At 41.4% G+C, this 20,819-nt stretch overlaps 1 protein-coding gene across 4 annotated transcripts in view; it reads right to left on the bottom strand.

Annotated features, from left to right (window-relative positions):
* The window catches only part of znf512 (zinc finger protein 512), a 69,390-nt gene that overhangs the window by 33,350 nt on the left and 15,221 nt on the right, over positions 1–20,819 (bottom strand). For 3 of the 4 annotated variants that reach the window (XM_043682073.1, XM_043682093.1, XM_043682100.1), the window contains 4 exons: positions 17,979–18,049; positions 13,012–13,082; positions 11,969–12,156; positions 8,242–8,322 (listed from right to left, as the gene is read on the bottom strand). In XM_043682073.1, coding sequence (XP_043538008.1) covers positions 8,242–8,322; positions 11,969–12,156; positions 13,012–13,082; positions 17,979–18,049 — 411 coding nt within the window. The remainder of the gene's footprint in view (positions 1–8,241; positions 8,323–11,968; positions 12,157–13,011; positions 13,083–17,978; positions 18,050–20,819) is intronic. The other variant, XM_043682083.1, reaches the window with a different exon arrangement.

Raw genomic sequence — 20,819 nt, 5'->3', positions numbered from 1 at the left:
GTTATATAACCATCTGTTATGTTGAATAACCATGCATGTTTATTGAATGGTGTAGATGAGTTTAATTTCAACATAAATATACTACTTGTACATATGAACATATAATTGCATGCATTTTTTTGTACTCAGTGTGTTCATATATAGTAGTTGAGCATGCAGCCTCAAAAAGACCAATAGGTATGTTGCTGTTTGCACTTCCTTTGTATTCCTTTGTATAAATTGAGCTAGTACATATTTGGAAACAGGAAAACTAGCTCTCTCCTCGTTTAACTGTTTGCTCAGGCTACAGTTAGTCCTTAGCCTCAGTTGAGTTAACTGCGGGTGCGCTGCCACAAGTGTTTCGTTCTTTTGCCATCTTTTTATATTTTTTAATCGTTTTATCCATATGATGGCTGAGGAGGTATTAACAAAGCGTGGTAAAGTCTACGTCTTTGACAAAACAAGTAAAGTTGACAGCGACTTGAAATTTTGGCGTTGTGAGCAAAAAAATCGGTGGAAAGCACAGCTCCATACTAAAGCTGGAGAGGTGGTGAGGGAGCTGAACAGCCATTCGCATGAAGCTTCTGCTGCACAATTAGAGGTTACACTTGTGAAAATTAAAATGAAAAAAACAGAGCAAAGGAGACTTTTAAGTCACTAACTATAGTCATTAATGAATGTTTGACAGACATATCCCAAGCTAGTCTAGCCGTCATTCCTAATATGTCTGCTTTGAGGAAAAGTAATACGCTGAAAGCATAATTCAATGGTGAACGCCCCCACCAATCCAACTGATTTGCAACAATTATTTGTGCCAGAATGCTACAGAATATATGTCCCTCAACCAGGTGTGGAAGAAAATGTTTTACTGTGTGATAAGGGACCAGGTCCTGACCAGATATTAATCTTCGGAAGACAGAGCTGGCTCCAACACTTCGTGACGTCTGATATGTGGTTTGCCGATGGCACATTCAGTATTTCTCCCAGTCTCTTTTCTCAGATTTATGCAATTCTGGCAAAAAAACAGAGGTGTTCACCCTATAGTGTATGCTCCTTTGCCCAACAAGCAACGCACCACATACGTGAGAACGTTCGAGTTATTGAAAGAAATGGAACCCAATTTGAAACCCACTTCAATCGTCTGCGATTTTGAACAAGCTGCGCACAGTGCTATGAAGGACATATTCCCTGATGTTCAAATAAAAGGATTTTTTTTTCATTTAGCTCAAAATATGGAAAAGCATTTAGCTAGATTGGGGTTCACTAGTTTGTATAACACTGATTCTGATTTCGGGTTAAAAGCTAGAATGATTATTGCCCTTGCCTTTGTACCTTTGAACAAGATCGATGAATATCTGGATGCTCTAGCAACCGAACAGCTGCAAGAACTTCAAGATTTACTCAACTGGTTTGAAGATACATATGTTGGTCGTCAGAACAGATGAGGAAATGCAAGACAAACTCCTCTATTTCTCCATGAAATTTGGAACCTTCATCAGAGAACATTAAACGGGTACTTGAGGAGCCTTGCTCATAATTACTAAATGATCTAAATAAAGCTACGTTACAGTTTTTAGTGATTAACAGATTTAATGTTTTTATTTTTCAATAAAGTTACAATTTTAAAATGTTTTAAAGTTCTACCTTTGAATGATAATGAATCAATCAACATTTTTTTCCTAGCGCCAAAACATGCGTTGCCAAATTGGCTCTTGCCAAATCAGCTGGCGCCGAAACGGCCGTGCCAAAATGCCGGTGCCCAAACTGCTGCAATCAGCTGGCGCCCAAACAGCCGTGCCAAAACGTCAGCGCCCAAACTGCTACAATTAGCTGGCGCCCAAACTGTCGTGCCAAAACGCCAGCGCCCAATCGTCCCATTCTGGGGAAAATGCAGAGTTACAGGGATAGGATAACCGGAGTTGGGGGGTGGGGGGAATCTGGGTGGCATGCTCTTTGGAGGACTGGTGTAATCTTGATGGGTCAAATGGCCTGCTTCCACACAATAGGGATTCTGATTTTAGTTGCATATGTAGCACTAAAAAGGACCGGAGTATCGCTCAAGCACCACAAGATGTCTGACTACTCACTTAGTCAATCAATCTTATTTGGAAGTTAATACGGCATCGGTTTGTAATGCAGAGACACGCCAACAACATGGGTTCAATTTCCACACCAGCTATGGTTAACATGAAGACCTCTTCTTCTCAACTTCTCACTGCAGCCGAAGAATGACAACTTTTGGGTCGAACCACCCACTGGTCAGTTGTCTTTTTTAACACAGCGGTAGGACTATGGCAACTTTATTTTTAATACCGCTTACATCAATATAAATGACAAAAGGCAGTGGATCCAGCATTTATCCTTCCACTATGGCACTGGTCACAGGCCTCAGGTCTCCAGTCTGAAACACAACCCTCTAACAGCACCCTCTCTCCAACTTTCGAGCCAAATTTTGTTAGTTCTCCTGTATTCAATGTGATTTAACCTTGCTAACCATTCTACCATCAGGAATCTTGTTAAACACCTTACTGAAGTCCATACAGATCAAGTCACCACTCTGCCCTTATCAATCCTTTTCATTACTTCTTCAAAAAACTCAATCAATTTAGTGAGATGATTTCCCACAAACAAAACCATGCTGACTATCCCTAATCCCTATCCCAACAGGCCCTTCGGCCCAACATGTATTTCTAAATACATGTAAATCTTGTCCCTCTGGATCCCCTCCAACAACTTTCTCACCACTGCTATCAGGTTCACCGGTCTATAGCTGCTTGGCTTTTCCTTACCATCTTTCTTAAACCACATTAGCCAGCAGTTCAGTCTCTTGCCACCTCACCTATAGTTATCAATAATACAAGTATCTCAGCATGGGGCCCAACATTAACTTCTTTAGCTCCCACAGAGTTTAGAGTACACCTGATCAGATCCCTGGGATTCATCCACCTCAGAACAGCAGGACCATAATCTAATAGGGCTGAGGATTGGCAGATAAAGTTTAACTTAGATAAATGTGAGGTGCTGCATTTTGGAAAGGCAAATCAGAGGAGGACTTATACACTCTGGAGAGTGTAAGGCTCTGGGGAATGGTGTTGAGCAATGCAGTGCAGGTTCACAGTTCATTGAAAGTTCATTTGTAGTAGTAGTCATTTGTAGAAGGAGTCATAGTAAAGAAGGCATTTGGTATATTTGCCTTTATTGGTCAGTGCATTGAGCATTGGAGTTGAGAGGCCATGTTGCAGCTGTACAGGACATTGGTTTGGCCACTTTTGGAATACCGCATGCAATTCTGGTTTCCCTGCTACTGGAAAGCTGTTATGAAACTTGAAAGTGTTCAGAAAAGATTTACAAGGGATGTTGTAAATCTTTGAGCAGGATTTTAGCTATAGGAAAAGGCTGAATAGACTGAGGCTATTTTCTCTGGACCTTCAGAGGTTATAGAAGTTTATAAAATCATGTGGGCATGAATAGAGTGAATAGACAAGGTCATTTCCCCAGGATGGGGGAATCCAAAACTAGATGACATTGATTTAAGATGGTGGGGAGAGATTTTAGAAGGGACCTTAGCAGCAACCTTTTTATGCAGAGGGTGGTGCATGTTTGGAATGAGCTGCCAGAGGTGGACATTTAAAAGGCATCTGGATGGACATATGAATAGGAAGGGTTTAGAGGGATATAGCTGAAAATGTGTTGCTGGAAAAGCACAGCAGGTCAGGCAGCATCCAAGGAACAGGAGAATCGACGTTTCGGGCATAAGCCCTTCTTCAGGAAGGGCTTATGCCCGAAACGTCGATTCTCCTGTTCCTTGGATGCTGCCTGACCTGCTGCGCTTTTCCAGCAACACATTTTCAGCTCTGATCTCCAGCATCTGCAGCCCTCACTTTCTCCTTAGAGGGATATAGGCCAAATACTGACATATGGGACTAGATTAATTTCGGATGGACAAGTTGGACCAAAGGGTCTTTTTCCATACTGTACCACTCTGATTCTAATAACAGTAAGGTTAATAGTGAAGTACACTGGACAACAACTCCAAGAGGAGTTCTACATGCAGGATGCAGCTCGAAAGGAAATCTGAAGCTTTGGTCTGCAATGTCGACGTCCCCCTCAGGACCTTACCAACAGACTCAGCAGTGAAATTGATACAAGATTGTGAAGTGGTACTTATTCACTAATCACCTACCAGAAAGATTTGAAGCTTCTATACTTGGGTGAAATTAATTCTGTAATTCTGACAAAACCAAACGAACTGTGGATGCAGTAAATCTGTTGTGAGAAAGGATCACCAGACCCAAAATGTTAACTCTGATTTCCCTTCACAGATACTGCCAGACCTGCTGAGCTTTTCCAGCAACTTCTGTTTTTGTTTGTAATTTTTGACAACCTCTTTGATCCTGAAAATTTTTTTTTACAAGTGTGGAATCTTATTTCAACAGAATAAGAATGTAGAATTTATTCTAAACCCTTCTATTTCAATCCAATAGATCTTTCTTAATCCTTATTTAATGTTCTGTCTGTGATTTGAATCTAATTTGTAATTGCTGACCTAAACACTAGGCTCAGTGAGAGTTCTCCAATCTGACTGGTGTGTGGCTGAGCAATACAAACAAAACTCATCAACCACAAATCCCCTGTAAATGGTGCCCCTGATGATAGCAACTCTGCATTCGAAAGCACAGAAAACCTGTCGGCAGTTAGTGCAATGAACTGTATGTACTGTTCCTTCACTGTTGAATGCAAAATCCAGGCGCAGCTTCAGTTAGAGCACTCTAGCCATTTGCTTCAGGGCTCAGATCCATAATTCAGTCTCCTGTTTGAAGTCAAATATATCAGTTGTATTCTTGCCCTTATTTTCAAAACATATTTCTGGCATTTTTTTCAGTCATGTGTCTCCCAACATTTTTGGGTCAAACGTTTTCATGTCTACATTGCAAATAAAACATTTCCAAGCACAGGTGTGATAAGTTTAAAGAATATACCAACCGTGTTTTGGTGAAACTCATTTCTCCCTTTCTCAAAATTCTAGGAAATAAAAAACGTTGTCCCCAGGTTAGCTATTGTATGGCCGAGATGCATAATAATGTTTTGTCCAATCTGATTTATTAAATATGTTTTAACTGCAATATCAGAAGGGCACAGTGTCCACTGGAACAGCAAGACATCTTCAACTTATCATACCAGTCACCTTGTGGCCTAACATTACAATTAGAACAAATTAAAAAATGCTTTGTGCTATTTCAGTCTGGATTCAGTCCCTCAAATTAATTTCACATCAGCCAGTTATAAGTATGTCCCTTCATACTTGATTTGATTTGAATCCCAGTATCAGGGAGAAAGGACTCGTGCTAACCCACCAAGTCAGAATTCATAATTCTAATAATAGTTGGTGTATACAATGTACTTCATATAACAAAATAAATTTTAGATGATTAAATTAAGTAAATATTTACTTAATTTAATGAAAAACACCAATCCCTGAAGTTCGAGATGAGAAGACTGAAATTCAACATAGACAAACAGGAGGCTGGGAGAACACAGCAAGCTAGGCAGCATCAGGAGGTGGACAGGTTAACGTTTCGGGTCAGGACCCTTCATCAGGATTGAGAAGGGGGAAGGGAGCTCAGAAATAAATAGTGGGATGGGGTAGAGCTGGGGGAAAGGTAGATGGGATAGCAATAGGTGGATGAGGTGGGAGTTATTGTGATAGATCAGTGGGAAGAATGGAGCAGATAGTTAGGAAAGAAAAATGGTCGGATAAAGGGTAGGTCAAAGAGGCGGGGAGGAGAGTAAGGGCTGGACATGGGATTAGGTTAGGGGTGGGGTGATAGTGAAGCAGTGAGGTGAGAGGTAGAAGGAAAGGGAGGAAACAGGGCTGGAAAGGGAGCTGGGGATGGGGCGTAAGTTATTTGAAGTTGGAGAACTCAAATGTTACATACTCTGGGCTGTAGGCTGCCCAGGCAGAAGAGGAAGTGTTGTTCCTCCAATTTGCAATCTGTAGCAATGGAGGAGGCCAAGGATGGACATGTCAAATGGGGAGTGGGAGAGGGAATGGAAAAGGGCAGTGACCAGGGGTGTCAGGCTGGCTCCTTAGGGCCCAATAACAATCCTTAGTGAAACACAGTCACTGAATCTACATTTGGTCTCACCAATGTAGTGAAACCACATCGGGAGCACCGGATGCAGCAGTTGGAGGAGATGCAGGAGAACCACGGGTCTTACCTGGAAGGACTTTTGAGCCCTAGATGGTGGTGAGGGAGGTAGTGTACAGGCAGGTGATGCATTTTTTTCGGTTACAGGGAAGATGCTGGATGGGTTGGTGGGTAGTGTGGATGAACCAAGCAGTGACAAAGGATTACGGTCCTTGCAGAAGCCAGAGAGGGGTGAGGAGGGGAAGATGTTCTGGGTGATAGTGTCTAATTGGGGTTGGAGCAAGTATTTGAAGTTAATACTTGGATGTGGAGGCTGGTGGGGTGGAAAGTGAGGATAAGGACAACCTTATCTTTATGATGTTTGGTGGGGGGAGGTTTAGAGCATTGGAGCAGGGAATGGAAGAGGTGCAATGGAGGGCTGTCTGGATGACAGCATGCGGAAAAAGAACATTGTTGGAAGTAAAATTACATCTGGGATGCTCGGCATTTATCATAAATGTTAATCTATAAATTGTCAGGATAGAAACAGACAGGGCAAGAAAGGGGAGGGAGGCGTCTGAGATGGACCAAGTGAATTTGAAGGTGTGGTGGAAGTTGTCGACAAAGTTGATGAACTACTTCAGTTCAGCCTGGGTTCAGAATGCAACACCAATAGTCATCGATGTAATGGCAGAAGAATTGGGGAACAGTTCCTGCATACATACCAAAGAGGCAATGTTCAACATGACCAACAAACAGGCAGGCATAGCTGGGGCAAGTGCCCATGGCTATCCCCCTGGATTTGGAGAAAGTGTGAAGAATTGAATTGAAGGGGAGATCACTGGAGGTGACGAGGTCATGGACAGCATGAGAAATAATGGCTTGATGAGCCATGCTGGGGTCATGGTGTCGGAGAACCAGTGTTCGGTCTCTGCGACGTAGAGGTCTATCCTGCAGACTACCACCGCCCAGCCATTATCAGTAGGTTTGATGGTGAAATTGGGATTGGTGCAGAGAGTGGAGTGCTGCATGTTCGGAGGGGGCGAGATTGAGGAGAGGTGGAGAAATCAAGGTGTTTGATGTCGCATCAGTAGTCAACAATAAAAAGGTTTAGAGTGTGTAAGAGGCCAGAAGTGGATGTCCAAGAGGAAGATTGGAGGTGGGAGAATGGGTCTTTGGAAATCTTTATCGAAGAAGGCTGTACGAAAGTGGAGGCAGTGGAAAAAGAGCTCCACGTTGTGGCGGGCATGGAACCCACTGAGGTGGGTGTGGAGGGGCATGAATGTGAGCCCTTTACTGAGGATAGACCATTTGGCCTCAGAGTTGAAGGTCAGAGCGGCTGGTGAATATGCAGCAAGGCAGTGAATATGCAGTAGGGTTTGCGGTGGGGGTGGAAATCTCGAGGAGGTTAAAAGGAGGGTAGGTGGGAAATTAGACCAATTACTTGATGAAAACAAACAAACATACATTCCGGATAAATGGATATTAAAGCAACATCTGAGTTAGATTTGTACTCTCCATTATTCAGGTGTGCTTTGAACATAAACCCAGTTGTATTCAACTGAAAACCATTGTGTTTCCAAACATTCCAATTTGTATCCAAAAATTCCATGTTTATCAGAGGTTGCCACATTTCCATGGCAATTTCCTCAGTGTAGCCACAAACTTTATAAAGATTATACCACTCTTACCTCATCCAGAATAGAGTTTTTATATTTCCCTAGAAAGCATCTTTAGAAACCTTTTACTTGTTCCGTGAAATATGCTCCTCCAGTTATATTCCTTATTTGGCAACCACAATAAAGAAAATGGTAGTCTGAATAGTTAATTTCTTTTACACATACCAGGTGATAAATTATAATAACGACAAAATCTGTAACTTATCGCGTCATTCTTTTGCCAGATCCTTGTCTTAAATTGTGAAATGGGGCAAATATAATTTTAAAGGAGTTGTAATTGCATATAAAGCAGCACAGATTTAGTTTGAGAAGCATATATCCAGATGGGATCCAAAATTAAACAAGAAAACTACTTGTCGTGTTTAAAAAATAAAGAACAACCTAGAGCAGAGCAAGATTCATACACAAGATAGTAGGCTTTAACCACCTTAGAAAACATGCCAAAAATTCTGTACCTGTAAGCTTTCTTCCTTTCCTGGGGAATTCGGTGTCAACAGTATCCATTTTCCTCTTCTTTTGCACAGGTTTGCTCACTACTGAGAAAGATTACCAGATTAACTTTTGAACAATTTTGTAGTTTTGCAAAGAAATATTTCAAATCTACAAATGGGCTAAGACAACAGAATACAAATATACAACTGACATCCCACTCTCCAAAGCCTGTCCACAAGCTACATGTCACAAGTCAGGAGTGTGATGGAATACTCCCCATTTGCCTGGATGAGTCCAGTTCCAACAACACAAAAAAAACTTAACACCATCCAAGGAAAGGCATCCCACTAATTAGCACCTCATCATTTATTCCCTTCACCACTGATCCACAGTTGTTGTTGTGTGCACCATCCACAAGATGTACCGCAATAACTCAGTGGCTGGCACTGCTGCCTCACAGCGTCAGGAACCCGGATTCAATTCCCGCCTCGGGCAACTGTCTGTGTCTGTGTGGGTTTCCTCCAGGTGCTCCAGTTTCCTCCCACAGTCCAAAGATGTGCAGGTTAGGTGAATTGGCCATGTTAAATTGCCCGTAGTGTTAGGTGCATTAGTCAGGGGTAAAAGTAGGGAAATGGGTCTGGGTGGGTTGCTCTTCGGAGGGTCGGTGTGGACTTGTTGGGCCGAAGGGCCTGTTTCCACACTGTAGGGAATCCAATCTAATCTAAAGCTACTCCAATATCCACAATGTCTACCCTCTAGAGGGACAGGTCAGCAGATGCATTGGAACAGCATCACCTACAAACTTCCCACCAAGCCACATTCAAAGTCAGAATGCTGTTCCTTTGACTACAATTGGCTCAAAATTCTGAGACATACATTGTTGGAGCCTCTACATTCTCAGGACAAGAAGGCAGTTTACCACCATACGCTCCAGCTCTAGTAGGGATGGGCCTAGGCTATCAATGCTCAGATCCGATGTGCAAATAAAAAGAATGCGGTTTTATACATAATCTTCACAATTAAGTTAAACATTCATGACCAGAAAATTTACTTATTCAAATTTAGCACATATCATACGAAATCAATACTACGCAGGCCTTTAGGTCATGAACAGGAGCAAATAGGTGTTGCTTCATTCGCTTGGAGTCATTTGTGCTTAAAGACTGCAAAGCAGAAGAGACACAGAAAATCAAATAATTCGGTCAAGTATACACCAGCTGGTGCAAAGTTAAAGTTGCTCCACTCAGCTTGGATAAATTGTTTTAGCTTCAACTTTAAAGAATGTATGAACTCGCATTTATAAAACACCTTTTACAATCTTATGACTTCCTAAAGCATTTTATTCCAATAAAATTCTGTTGTAATGTAGGAACCACGAGTGTAGTCCTTCTCTATCACACCAAACATGCCATCATCCTTCCCACATCAGCAGCTGGTACAAAACTTTCAGCAGATTTAGAATAGAGTCACAGAATCCCTACCATGTGGAAACAGGCCCTTTGGCCCAACAAGTCCACACCATATTCTTCTTAAACAGGTCAAATGTTAAAAGCATTACGCTGAAACAACACATTGCTACATTACCGGACAAAACAACTCACCTACAATAATGACTTGCTGTTTTTATGCAGACCTGTCAGTGACAGTGTACTAAATGGTCTGGGTTCCACGAGGAGGGTGCACATCGAGGAGAGGGGAGGGCACATCACAGGTTGCCATGAGGGGTTGGTGGGGGTGTTGGCTGGTGGGGGTTGTTATGTAGCTGTACTTAAAGAGCGTTAAAAGCAGCAGATCTACCGGACACAGCACCAAGTGTACTCAAAAAGGTAACAATGTAACACTGAGTCGAACAACTCGATTAGTTCATTGCTTGGAGACAAAAACAAATTCAAATTCGGCCAATCGGTTTAAATTATACCCGAAACATATCAAACTCCAATCAAGTTTGAATTGAGTTTTATTGACAATCTTGAGAGCCAATGACACAATCTGATGCTCTGGAGTATAAGACCGGGGAAAATTGAACAGTTGAGAGGAGAACTGCCACAACATAGCATGTAAACAGACTGCCTGAAAAATAATTCTTTTAAAAAGACACCTTTTCGATCAAAAACCTGGAAAGCAAAAATTCCTAACCAGAAGAAAAGATGACATAGGAAAATCTAAAGACAAGAACCGAAAGCTGTCCGGTTTTGAGATAAGAAGCGTTGTTTTGTAAATCTTAATTGGGAGTTTCGTTGGACTGGTATTATAGGAGAGAAGGTAACAGGTGGGTTACATAAGCAATGGTACGTAGTTGTTAGTTAATTATTCACTGTTATACTTTAAGAAATAAAGTTAAGTTTTACTTTAAATAGTTCTTGGCCACTCGAACTTTTACAGATTACTGCACGGGATAAAGCTTTTCTGTGTTGCTGGTTTTAAATTTAGCAGGAGGGTTTGCCCAGTGTCGTAACGGGGCGGGGGGAGGGGGGGGTGTGCCTTACACACGCATTCGCTGGGGTGTTTTGGGAGGGGGGGCACTTCCCACACTCGCCAGAGGAGCACATACGCTGGTGGGGGTGGTGGGGATCACCTCACATGTGCCGGAGGGGAGGGCACCACATGCACGTGAGACACAGTGCCAAAGTAAGCAAAGAAAAAAAAAGTTTGTCTGAGCTTCCGGACACCTGTCATTTCAAATCTATGTCCCAATTAAACTTCTGACTTTGGCCTCTTTACTCCAACAAAAATCAAATGGAAGCACAAGAACCAACACCTCAACTTCTGGTTAGGTACTTCCTAACCTTTTTTTTGGACTTAACAGCAATGAGTTTGGATTATAATCATCTGTCCCTGTCCCTATCCCTCTCCTACCCCGGGCAGTTGGTGATTTTTCTGTTGGTAGCATTTATAATTCCTCTTGAACTACTTGTGTTCCCTTGACTTGTCTGATTATCATTTTCTTTAAATGCTCTATGCCTAATGTCAATTAATTTCTCCTGCTTGCACTCTAAGACAGATTTCTCACTTCTGTCTTGCTTTAAAAGATGTTAAATCTCTAGCTTTTAATTTTTTTGAAGAGAAATCTGAGATATCAGCTTTCTTTCTCTCTATTAATCCTGCCTGAGCAAAGTACGTTCTGCATTTCTTGAAACTGCACAGCAATTATGATTCCTGAAAACTCAACCGATTTAAATGTAACTTCGTAGAGTTCTGTTAAACAGCATCATGGAGTTCTTCTTCCCACCCAAAGTATAGTGTACTTTGGTGAGTATTTTGCCGATATAAATTCCAAGAATATTTTTCATATGTGGATACAGATTTCCTATGACTTAAAAAAATTAATTATATCTATGTTTTAAAGGACTGAGCCATGACTCATGCTGGTACACAACAGTTAGCTTGATGGACAGCAAACCTCTCAGTTATTATGCATGGAGATAACTACTGTTCATTTTCTGAATTCAAAGCTACAGCTCAGAATCTGCAAAAAGCTAGTTCAAAACCTGAAGTTAGATTTTAGATCATTTACACAAAACTAATTCCTAACTTCCACAAAATCGTTTTTGGATAATCAAGAATGCAGGTGACGGAATTATAAATAAACACCTCCAGAGAAGTGCCACTTCCATACTATGCAGGCAATATAATCTTTAACTTCATACCTGCTGATTATTCAAAATGATTTGCCCACCTGCAAGTTTATGAAAGAAAAAAAACGGAGATTGTGTGCGAAGTACACAATTACGAACAAAAATCGTAATTTACCTTTCTGCTTGCATTTTTCTACATATGCTTCCATCCCCTTCATTTCTAACCAGTATCTTGGCTTTCTAATTGCCAGTTGTCCATTATCCTCTCCATTAACCTTATCATCTGATGTTGAGGATGAAGCATCACTAAAAGACTCTTCTTGGCTGTCCTTGGTAACAAAGTTACTTTTGTACTGTTTATCTCTAGGAAAAAAGGTAAACATTTTGTTATTAAAACAAACACAAAGAAGAAGGATACCTGGTTCAGAAAGAGTATTTTAACTGAAAGCATTGCTGGACAACCCCACGAATTATTTAAAATGTTTCCGTTTACTGCAATGCATGAAATAGAGCTTATAAACATAAAATAGTCACTAATAAATTCAGCAGTGATTTCAGGAGATACATTGTTTTCCACCATGGTTAGTCTGCGGAACGAACTGCCCCAAGTAGTCCGTGGAACAAATAGATGTATTTAAGAATAGGAGAGTCAAAGAAATAAAAGGAAAGATCCGACAAAAGTAACCTGTAGTAGACAGCTCATGTGAAGCATAAATATTTGCATCATTCAGACAGGTAGAATAGCTAGTTTCTGTGCTGTAAAACATTGCAATGTACAAGTGGTACAAGTGACTTTTGGGCATAAAATGGAAATGTGTACATTGCTTCTCGACAATTCATTTTGTTATGGAATGCTGCCATTGGTTCGTTGGTAGGATCATCTAACTTATTTATTCTTCACCTCTTTCCCCATAGCCTGAGAAAGGTTTTACGTTTAAGTATTTACCCAATTCCCTTTTGAAAGTGCACCCACCACATTTTCAGGCAAAGCACTGCACATCACAACAACTCAAAAGTTACATTATATTTCACGTTGGCGCTAACTCTAAGCAAAAATGCATGACAAATGAACATTTTCATTAAAGATTAGAGGGAAATCTGAAAGAGAGGTAAGTAGAAACCCAAAAGAGAAAACATTATCTTTAAAGAGAGGAGTAAAATGCCCAATTCAGAATTTTAAATCAAAACACTTTATACAATCCAGTAAACCACACATACTTCTCATTTCCCAAGGTGATCTTTATCTTTTGTATTCTAGGTTCTAATTCCTCTTCAGGAAGTTCAGTTGTCTGGAAAAATGTATTTTTGTAAGTAACAAATATGAAATTATACTGCAACATTAAAACATCATAAATGTCACAAATTCAATAAAGAAATGTGAAAATTAGAAAGGTGAACAATATGCGGGTTATTTTAAAAATTCTAAAATCTTAAAATTCGCACTTTAACATTTACAATTTTTCAGCAGAGCAAAGCTGAAACGTCAGCAAGAATGAAGTTTATGACGCATTGTGTCTCCTGTACAATTTATCATTAAGATGTCATTACTATCCTAATTGACTGAAAGCAACTGAACTCCCACTCATTATGCAATCTACCTGATTGTGTTCCATTCAAGATCAATGTGATTCCACATTGACCAAATCAGCCACCCAGTCAGTTGGAGAGATTTTAAAATTGTCTTCCAAGATTTATTAATAAATTCCAAGTTATCTTTAATTTGGTGGCCAGAGAGCCATATGTTTAACTTACTCATTTGTTATATCATTTCTCTTTACTCAGCCTTTCATTAGTTTCTACTATTAGATGTCTAATAATTTTTCAGCTCCGACTGAAAAAACTTAGAAGTATAATGGAGGGTATGTGATGAGGCAAAGCCAACTTCAGTCTCAAGAGCACTGACATTTAGAAGGAAGTGAGGATTGCAGCAGATAGGAAATCCAGAAATGCAGGAAGCACAAGGGATATACTGAATTAAACAGCCTAATCTCATTTGAAATGCCTCTATTTCCCAACAGTGAGTAGGATTTAGAGGCTGACTGTTGAGTAGTGGTGCCTTTTTTACTTCATACGTGGCACTGATGGCTATGTCAGCATTTATCACACATCTTTCACTACCGCAGAAAATTTCATGGTGAGCTGGTTTCTGGAATTGCTGCATTCATTGTGGCATAGGGATACCCTAGTGCTGTTAAGAAAGGATCCCAGGATTTTGACGCAGCAAGAGTGAAGGACTAACAATACTGCTCGAAGTAAGAATGATGTATGGCTTGGAGAGGAACTTGCAGATTGTGGTGTTCCCATGCAGCTGCTGCTGTTGTCCTTTAAAGTGATCACAGTCAGTTTAGAAGCTGCTGTTGGTGAAGCCTCAATGAGTTACTGCAGTGAATCTTGCAGATGGTCACGTTGCTACTACTATACATAATGAAGGCATAAAATGTTGAAAGTGGGGAACAGGGCCACAGGCTGCTTTGTCCTGGATGAGATTGAGGTCGTTGAATATTGAGTTTAATTCAGATAAATGCGAGGTGCTGCATTTTGAGAAAGCAAATCTTAGCAGAACTTGTACACTTAATGGTAAGGTCCTAGGGAGTGTTGCTAAACAAAGAGACCTTGGAGTGCAGGTTCATAGCTCCTTGAAAGTGGAGTCACAGGTAGATAGGATAGTGAAGACGGCGTTTGGTATGCTTTCCTTTTATTGGTCAGAGTATTGAGTACAGGAGTTGGGAGGTCATGTTGCGGCTGTACAGGACATTGGTTAGGCCACTGTTGGAATATTCCATGCAGTTCTGGTCTCCTTCCTATCGGAAAGATGTTGTGAAACTTGAAAGGGTTCAGGAAAAATTTACAAGGATGCTGCCAGGGTTGAAGGATCTGAGCTACAGGGAGAGCTGAACAAGCTGGGGCTGTTTCCCTGGAGCGTCAGAGGCTGAAGGATTACCTTATAGAGGTTTACAAAATTATGAAAGGCATGGATAGGGTAAATAGGCAAAGTCTTTTCCCTGGGGTTGGGGAGTCCAGAACTAGAGGGCATAGGTTTAGGGTGAGAGGGGAAAGATATAAAAGTGACCTAAAGGGCAACTTTTTCACAGAAGGTGGTACGTGTATGGAATGAGCTGCCAGAGGAAGTGGTGGAGGCTGGTACAATTGCAATATTTAAAAGGCATTTGGATGGGTATATGAATAGGAAGGGTTTGTAGGGATATGGGCCGGGTGCTGGCAGGTGGGACTAGATTGGGTTGGGATATCTGATCACCATGGACGGGTTGGACCGAAGGGTCTGTTTCCGTGCTGTACATCTCTACAATTCTATGATTCTATTGATGGAGCTGCACCCATCCAGATTTGACCCTTGTAGAGGGAGCACTGACACTAAGGAGTCAGGAGGTAAGCTATTCATCATAGGATTTCAAGTTTCTGGCTTGTTCTTGAAACCACTGTTCTTAATATGGTAAGTCCATTTCAGTCTGGTCAATAGGGTGAGAGGGGAAAGATATAAAAGTAGATGTAGATGTAGATAGTGGCATTTAGCAATGCTCTTAAAATTGAATGTCAAGAGGTGATAGTTAGATTCAGTTTTGCTGGAGGTAGTGACAGTTGAGTGACATGAACTGCTTGCTTGCATGCATGCTTGCTATTTATCAGCTTAAGCATGAATATCATCTTGGTCTTGCTGCATACAGATATGTAGTGCTTCAGTACCTGGTGTCAAAAATGGTACTGAACCTTGTGAAATCATCAGAAAACATTCTTACAGTGGACCATATGATGGCAGGAGGGCATTCTAGAAGGTGAAGGTCGTTGGACCAAGCACACTACTGAGAAACTACTGCAGAAATGTCCTGGGATTGAGATGATTAACTTACAACAACCACAATGATTTTCTTTTGTGCCAGGTATGACTCCAAAAAATGTTTAATTCCCATTAACTCTAGTTTTGAGAGTGCTCCTTAATGTCAAATGCTGTTCTGACATCAAGGGCAGTCACGCTCACCTCACCTTTGGAATTCAGCTCATTTCTCCAAATTTAGACCAATGCTGTAAATGAGGTCAGGAGCCGAGTGGCCCTGGTGGACTCCAAACTGAGCAATGAGCAGATTTTAATAGTTTTGGAAATCCGCATAAGGTGGCTGCAGACATAGATGTGGTAGGTGTCATTATTCAGGTGTAATGTTACTGACCTGCTTCAAGTGAACATGTTGCTCACCTGACTCACCTCCTCAACTTGCCCTGGTATAAACAAAAGTAACTACATTTCCAGAGGGTTTCCATTTTTTGCTCTTCATTTTTAGGCTTGAGGTTCTGGGATATTAAAATTTCCCATTTGCTTTTGTGTTTATGTTCAATAAGCCAAGCTATGCAATATTGAAAATGGCCACTGTAAAATTGGCACTCAGTACTTGTTGCCTTGGTGTAGACCTGTTGCTAATAACAATCCTGTGCAGTTTTGGGGAGAAGAAAATGGTGCCCATTGTAATATTTAACCAATAGTTCAACCCTTTCTTCTGGACTCCATTATCATGATTAATCATGAATATGATCCTGAGGAGGAGTTGAACTGTCAGATCAAAAATGAACTTGCTGTCAAACATAGATCTTGGGCTTCTCCATGTCATGCCGAATTATCTTCACTTCCAGAATAGATCAAGGCAACCAACCAATGCCTTCCACTTAAAGTGGATGGTTATTAACTTGATGTGTCACTAGTCAGCTTTTTCAAACGAGTTACCTTTATCATCCTTGCAGGCAAATGTTTTTCCAGATAACCAACTAGACAGGTGCACTAGTATTTCAAAGAACTTATCGCAATACATGAAAGTTACAGAGGCAATTAGGTGGGTCTAAATGAGCATGAGGGAGAAGGCAACAGTTTGGTATGCTGATTGTGTTAAATAAAAGGAATATGAATGGCTATGGACTCCAAATATAGAGCAGTTAGGCAAAATGAGTTGTTTCTAAGCTGTATATTCTATGAAATGTGACGTAGCTGAGCCAAACTGAAGTATAATGCAAAACAAATAGAAATGGATGGAAAAATTGGCACCTCTGGCAACATTTGTGGAGAGAAAACTGGAGTTCCGTTCTGAAGAAGGGTTACTGACCTAGCAATATTAACACTGTTTTCTCTCTGTAGATACTGCCAGACCTGCTGTGTTTCTCCAGCTGTTTTAGTTTCAGATTTCCAGCATCCACAGTTCATAATTTTGTTGAAGTATAATTTATGGTATTTAACTATTATAGTTAAATACCATAAATTATTCTCAGTGCAGTCAAAAAACAGGTTGGAAGTTAAAGAGTGAAAGACGCAACTACAGAAGAAAAGGAGACAACTGACGGAAGCTACATTTTAATACTGATTGCTGGAGTCGAGTGATTGAACACGAGCCATACAAAGAAAGGTGAAAATAAGTGACGTACGCAGCAGCATGTCTGAAAGTCAATAATATCAATGAACCAAATGACTAAAGTTGCAGCAATACCCTGCTGATAGGCAATGTTCAAGATCACTCAATGAAAAGCCAAACTAGGTGACACGGTAGCTTAGTGGTTAGTACTGCTGTCTCACAGTGCCAGGGACCTGGATTCGATACCTACCTTGGGCAACTATCTGTGTGGAGTTTGCACATTCTCCCCGTGTTTGCGTGGGTTTCCTCCGGATACTCTCGTTTCCTCCCACAATCACAAAAGATGTGCAGGTCAGGTGAATTGGCCATGCTAAATTGCCCAGAGTTAGGTGCCTTAGTCAGGGGTAAATATAGGGGTCTGTGTGGGTTAGTCTTCAGAGGGTTGGTGTGGAGTTGTTGGGCCTAAGGGCCTGTTTCCACACTGTGGGGAATCTAATCTAATCTAGACAGAAGTGTCAAAGAGTCATAAGTGCCTGAGTAACCTGTACCATAGCATGTCCCCACCTTTAGAAAGGAAAGAAAACAATATGAAAAATGATTTTAAAAGTTTTTCAGGTCTATTATATCCAAAGTGGAAATGACAGCTACAAAACATTCCTAATGTACAGCACAATTCTTGCTACAGCTTAATTGCTAGTCCTCTATAACACATGAAACTATATAAAAAAAGAAACATGGCATACTGGGGAGCAGGACAGGTCCTCACATGTAATAATTCAATGTTGGTACTGCAGGGTAGGAATTATGACTTTACAGGCTAAATCGACAAAAAACACTTACCTGAAATTCTGAATGTCCAGCATCTTTTCCTTTTAATAAGTTGTCTTCAAAAGCATTCTCCTTTTTAGATCCTTTACAATAAGTAAAAATGTCTTTTAAAACCTTGCTTAAAATCTTATATATTCAATCAATTTACTGAAATTTCCATTCCTTACAACTGTTTTCATTTTGAAAATTGGTGATACCTACCAAAAGAAATTATAAAATTGAATACTTCAAGTGTTCTAGGATAAAACACGCAAGTCAGTACACTTTAAGTGCACATGATTCATAAGATGTAAAGAGCTGTACCTCAAACAGTGAATTTTTCAATTTGTACTGTTGTGGGGAAAATTACCAGTCTCAGAGTCATAATCGGGATTCAACGACAAAGTTTATTGTACAAAGAAATCGGAGCTCCAGAGAGAGAGAGAGAGAAAAATGTTCGTCACCACAGCTCTCAGCTGCGAGCTTCCTGTCACTCTCGTCATGATATTTTATACATTTTGTGGTATAATAGTCCAAGTATCAAGTCATTGTTTGTACAGCATGGTTTGTTTACAGAAACATTACAAAATCATTGTCAGTTTCAGTGGTTTTGATCATTCTGAGAAGGAAGATCTTTTTCCAGATCTGAAGTATTAACACTTGGACGCAAGCAGTCTCAGTTAACATTTCTATCGAAGGTGGTGGCTGGGCTCAGACACTTCAGCAGGCAGTAGACGTTATCGAGTGTATTCTCTCCCCCACCCGTCTTAAACTAATCATCTATGCTGTGTCTATTGTGCTGGTATCCTGTTAGCCTCAGGCAGTATCTGTGCTTGCTTTGCTGTATTTTTTCATGTACCAACTCAGCGGCCATCTTGTGTGCTAAGTTACCAATTTATGGTTCAGCTGCCATCTTGTGTCTGTGTGCCCCGTGTCGGCATGCCCCATGTCAACGCCCACGTCACTCCCCTTTTGTGGTGAAGGAGGCGACTTCAGAGATTTCCCACAGAGGTAGTGTCAAGGAATGCAGGTTTCGTTGGGGGCTCTTCTGTGGTGACGCTTGCTCCTAGCACAGCCCGCGTCCGTTACACCTTGCAGCAAAGCTTTAAACATCTGAGGCCTTGGCAGAATACCAGTATGAGTGAAATAAGAACAACAAATAGGGTCACCAGGGTTTGCCTATCAGCCATTCTCGCCAGCTATCACCTCCTGTGGCTCCTTGTCTGAAGTCACCTAGCTGATCCGAATGTTTTTGATCATCTGAGTAATATTGTTAAGATTCATAAATGAATGGATTATACACTTGTCACCAATGACTGTACATACTCCCCCTTGCTGGGTTAACTGATAATCCACTGTGTAACGTGTCTGCTGCACAAAGTCTGAATTCAGCCAATTCCCCATTGGTTGATTGTAGAGCCATTTATGTATTGTTTCCCAAGATTGTAGTTTCAGTTTTTAGCACTGAGCACCCCTACTGCCCCACCCCCCAAAGACTGAGATCCCAAAGGCCCATATCCCAATGTTGATCCCAGTTCTGCCAATCAGCGCAGAATTCTCGTCTGTTTCTAGGTACCAGGGCATAAACACATCCCCATCCCTGCCCCGTGAAACAGAGTGGGCAATCAGCAATGTTTAAATAGGTCCGTCCCTCCCCTTCTTGGGGCAGCTGGCCCCATGGGCCAGTGGGCTTGACTAAATCTACACACCCACCCTTTTGTATTTTTGTTGCTGTCCCTTACGTTGCTGTGCCCGAGGTATCTATTGTGTATCAGTTGGAAGGGGTTCACACGGGGGTGGCCACAAATAAGGAGTCAACCAATTGCGTCAATGGATACAGACAGTTTGGTTCCCATGTAAGGTGGGTTTTGTAAAAGAGATAATCCTCAAATCCTGACAGATTTCTGGCTATCGCAACATTTAGAAACAGTAATATATAAGCAAACATGTAATCAAGTATGTACACGCTTAAAGTTAAATTAGATTAATAGTCAGTGTGCCTTTATTTTTTACAATGGTACTCGGAGGTCAGCAACAGTAGGTGATTTGTGTGTCTTGTCAGCAGTTTTATCCGGGCCTCTGTAGTATGCTTGGTTGTGGTCTCAGTGCTCTCCCCTTGGTCACTGTCTTGCTCACAGTTCCTGTCTGTGCCTGGCGGACGGTCAATCATATTAGTTCGTTCACAGGAGTCTTTATACGGTTTGAGTTGGGTCCAGTGCTTCCGACGTGCCTTTTCTCCTTTTGTCTATACAGGCACAAGTGTTACCACTGATTGTAACTTGGTACAGTCCATTTCATTTTGGGTCAAAGCCTGGCTTGTCAGGCAGGGTTTGTACAAGGACGCAGCTCCCAGCTGCTCGGACCTCAGGAAAGGTTTCGAGTACACCTTGTCCTTTTGCTTATTTCTCAGTTACTAATTTACACATCCCTTTTAGTTGGGTGCTTAATTCCAGTATATATCTCCAAATTTTGTCATTTAGTGGACCTACTTTGGTCCCAGCTGAAAATGTGTTGCTGGAAAAGCGCAGCAAGTCAGGCAGCATGCAGGGAACAGGAGAATCGATGTTTCGGGCATAAGCCCTTCTTCAGGAATGAGGAAAGTTTGTCCAGCAGGCTAAGATAAAAGGTAGGGAGGAGGGACTTGGGGGAGGGGCGTCGGAAATGTGATAGGTGGAAAGAGGTCAAGGTGAGGGTGATAGGTCAGACGGGAGTGGGGGCGGAGAGGTCGGGAAGAAGATTGCAGGTTAGGAAGGCGGTGCTGAGTTCGATGGATTTGACTGAGACAAGGTGGGGGGAGGGGAAATACCTTGTCTCAGTCAAATCCATCGAACTCAGCACCGCCTTCCTAACCTGCAATCTTCTTCCCCACCTCTC

Source organism: Chiloscyllium plagiosum, chromosome 3 (assembly GCF_004010195.1).
Source record: "Chiloscyllium plagiosum isolate BGI_BamShark_2017 chromosome 3, ASM401019v2, whole genome shotgun sequence".
Lineage (NCBI taxonomy): Eukaryota > Metazoa > Chordata > Chondrichthyes > Orectolobiformes > Hemiscylliidae > Chiloscyllium > Chiloscyllium plagiosum.
Note: the sequence above shows the minus strand (reverse complement) of the source record. Positions and strands in the feature narration are given on the sequence as shown.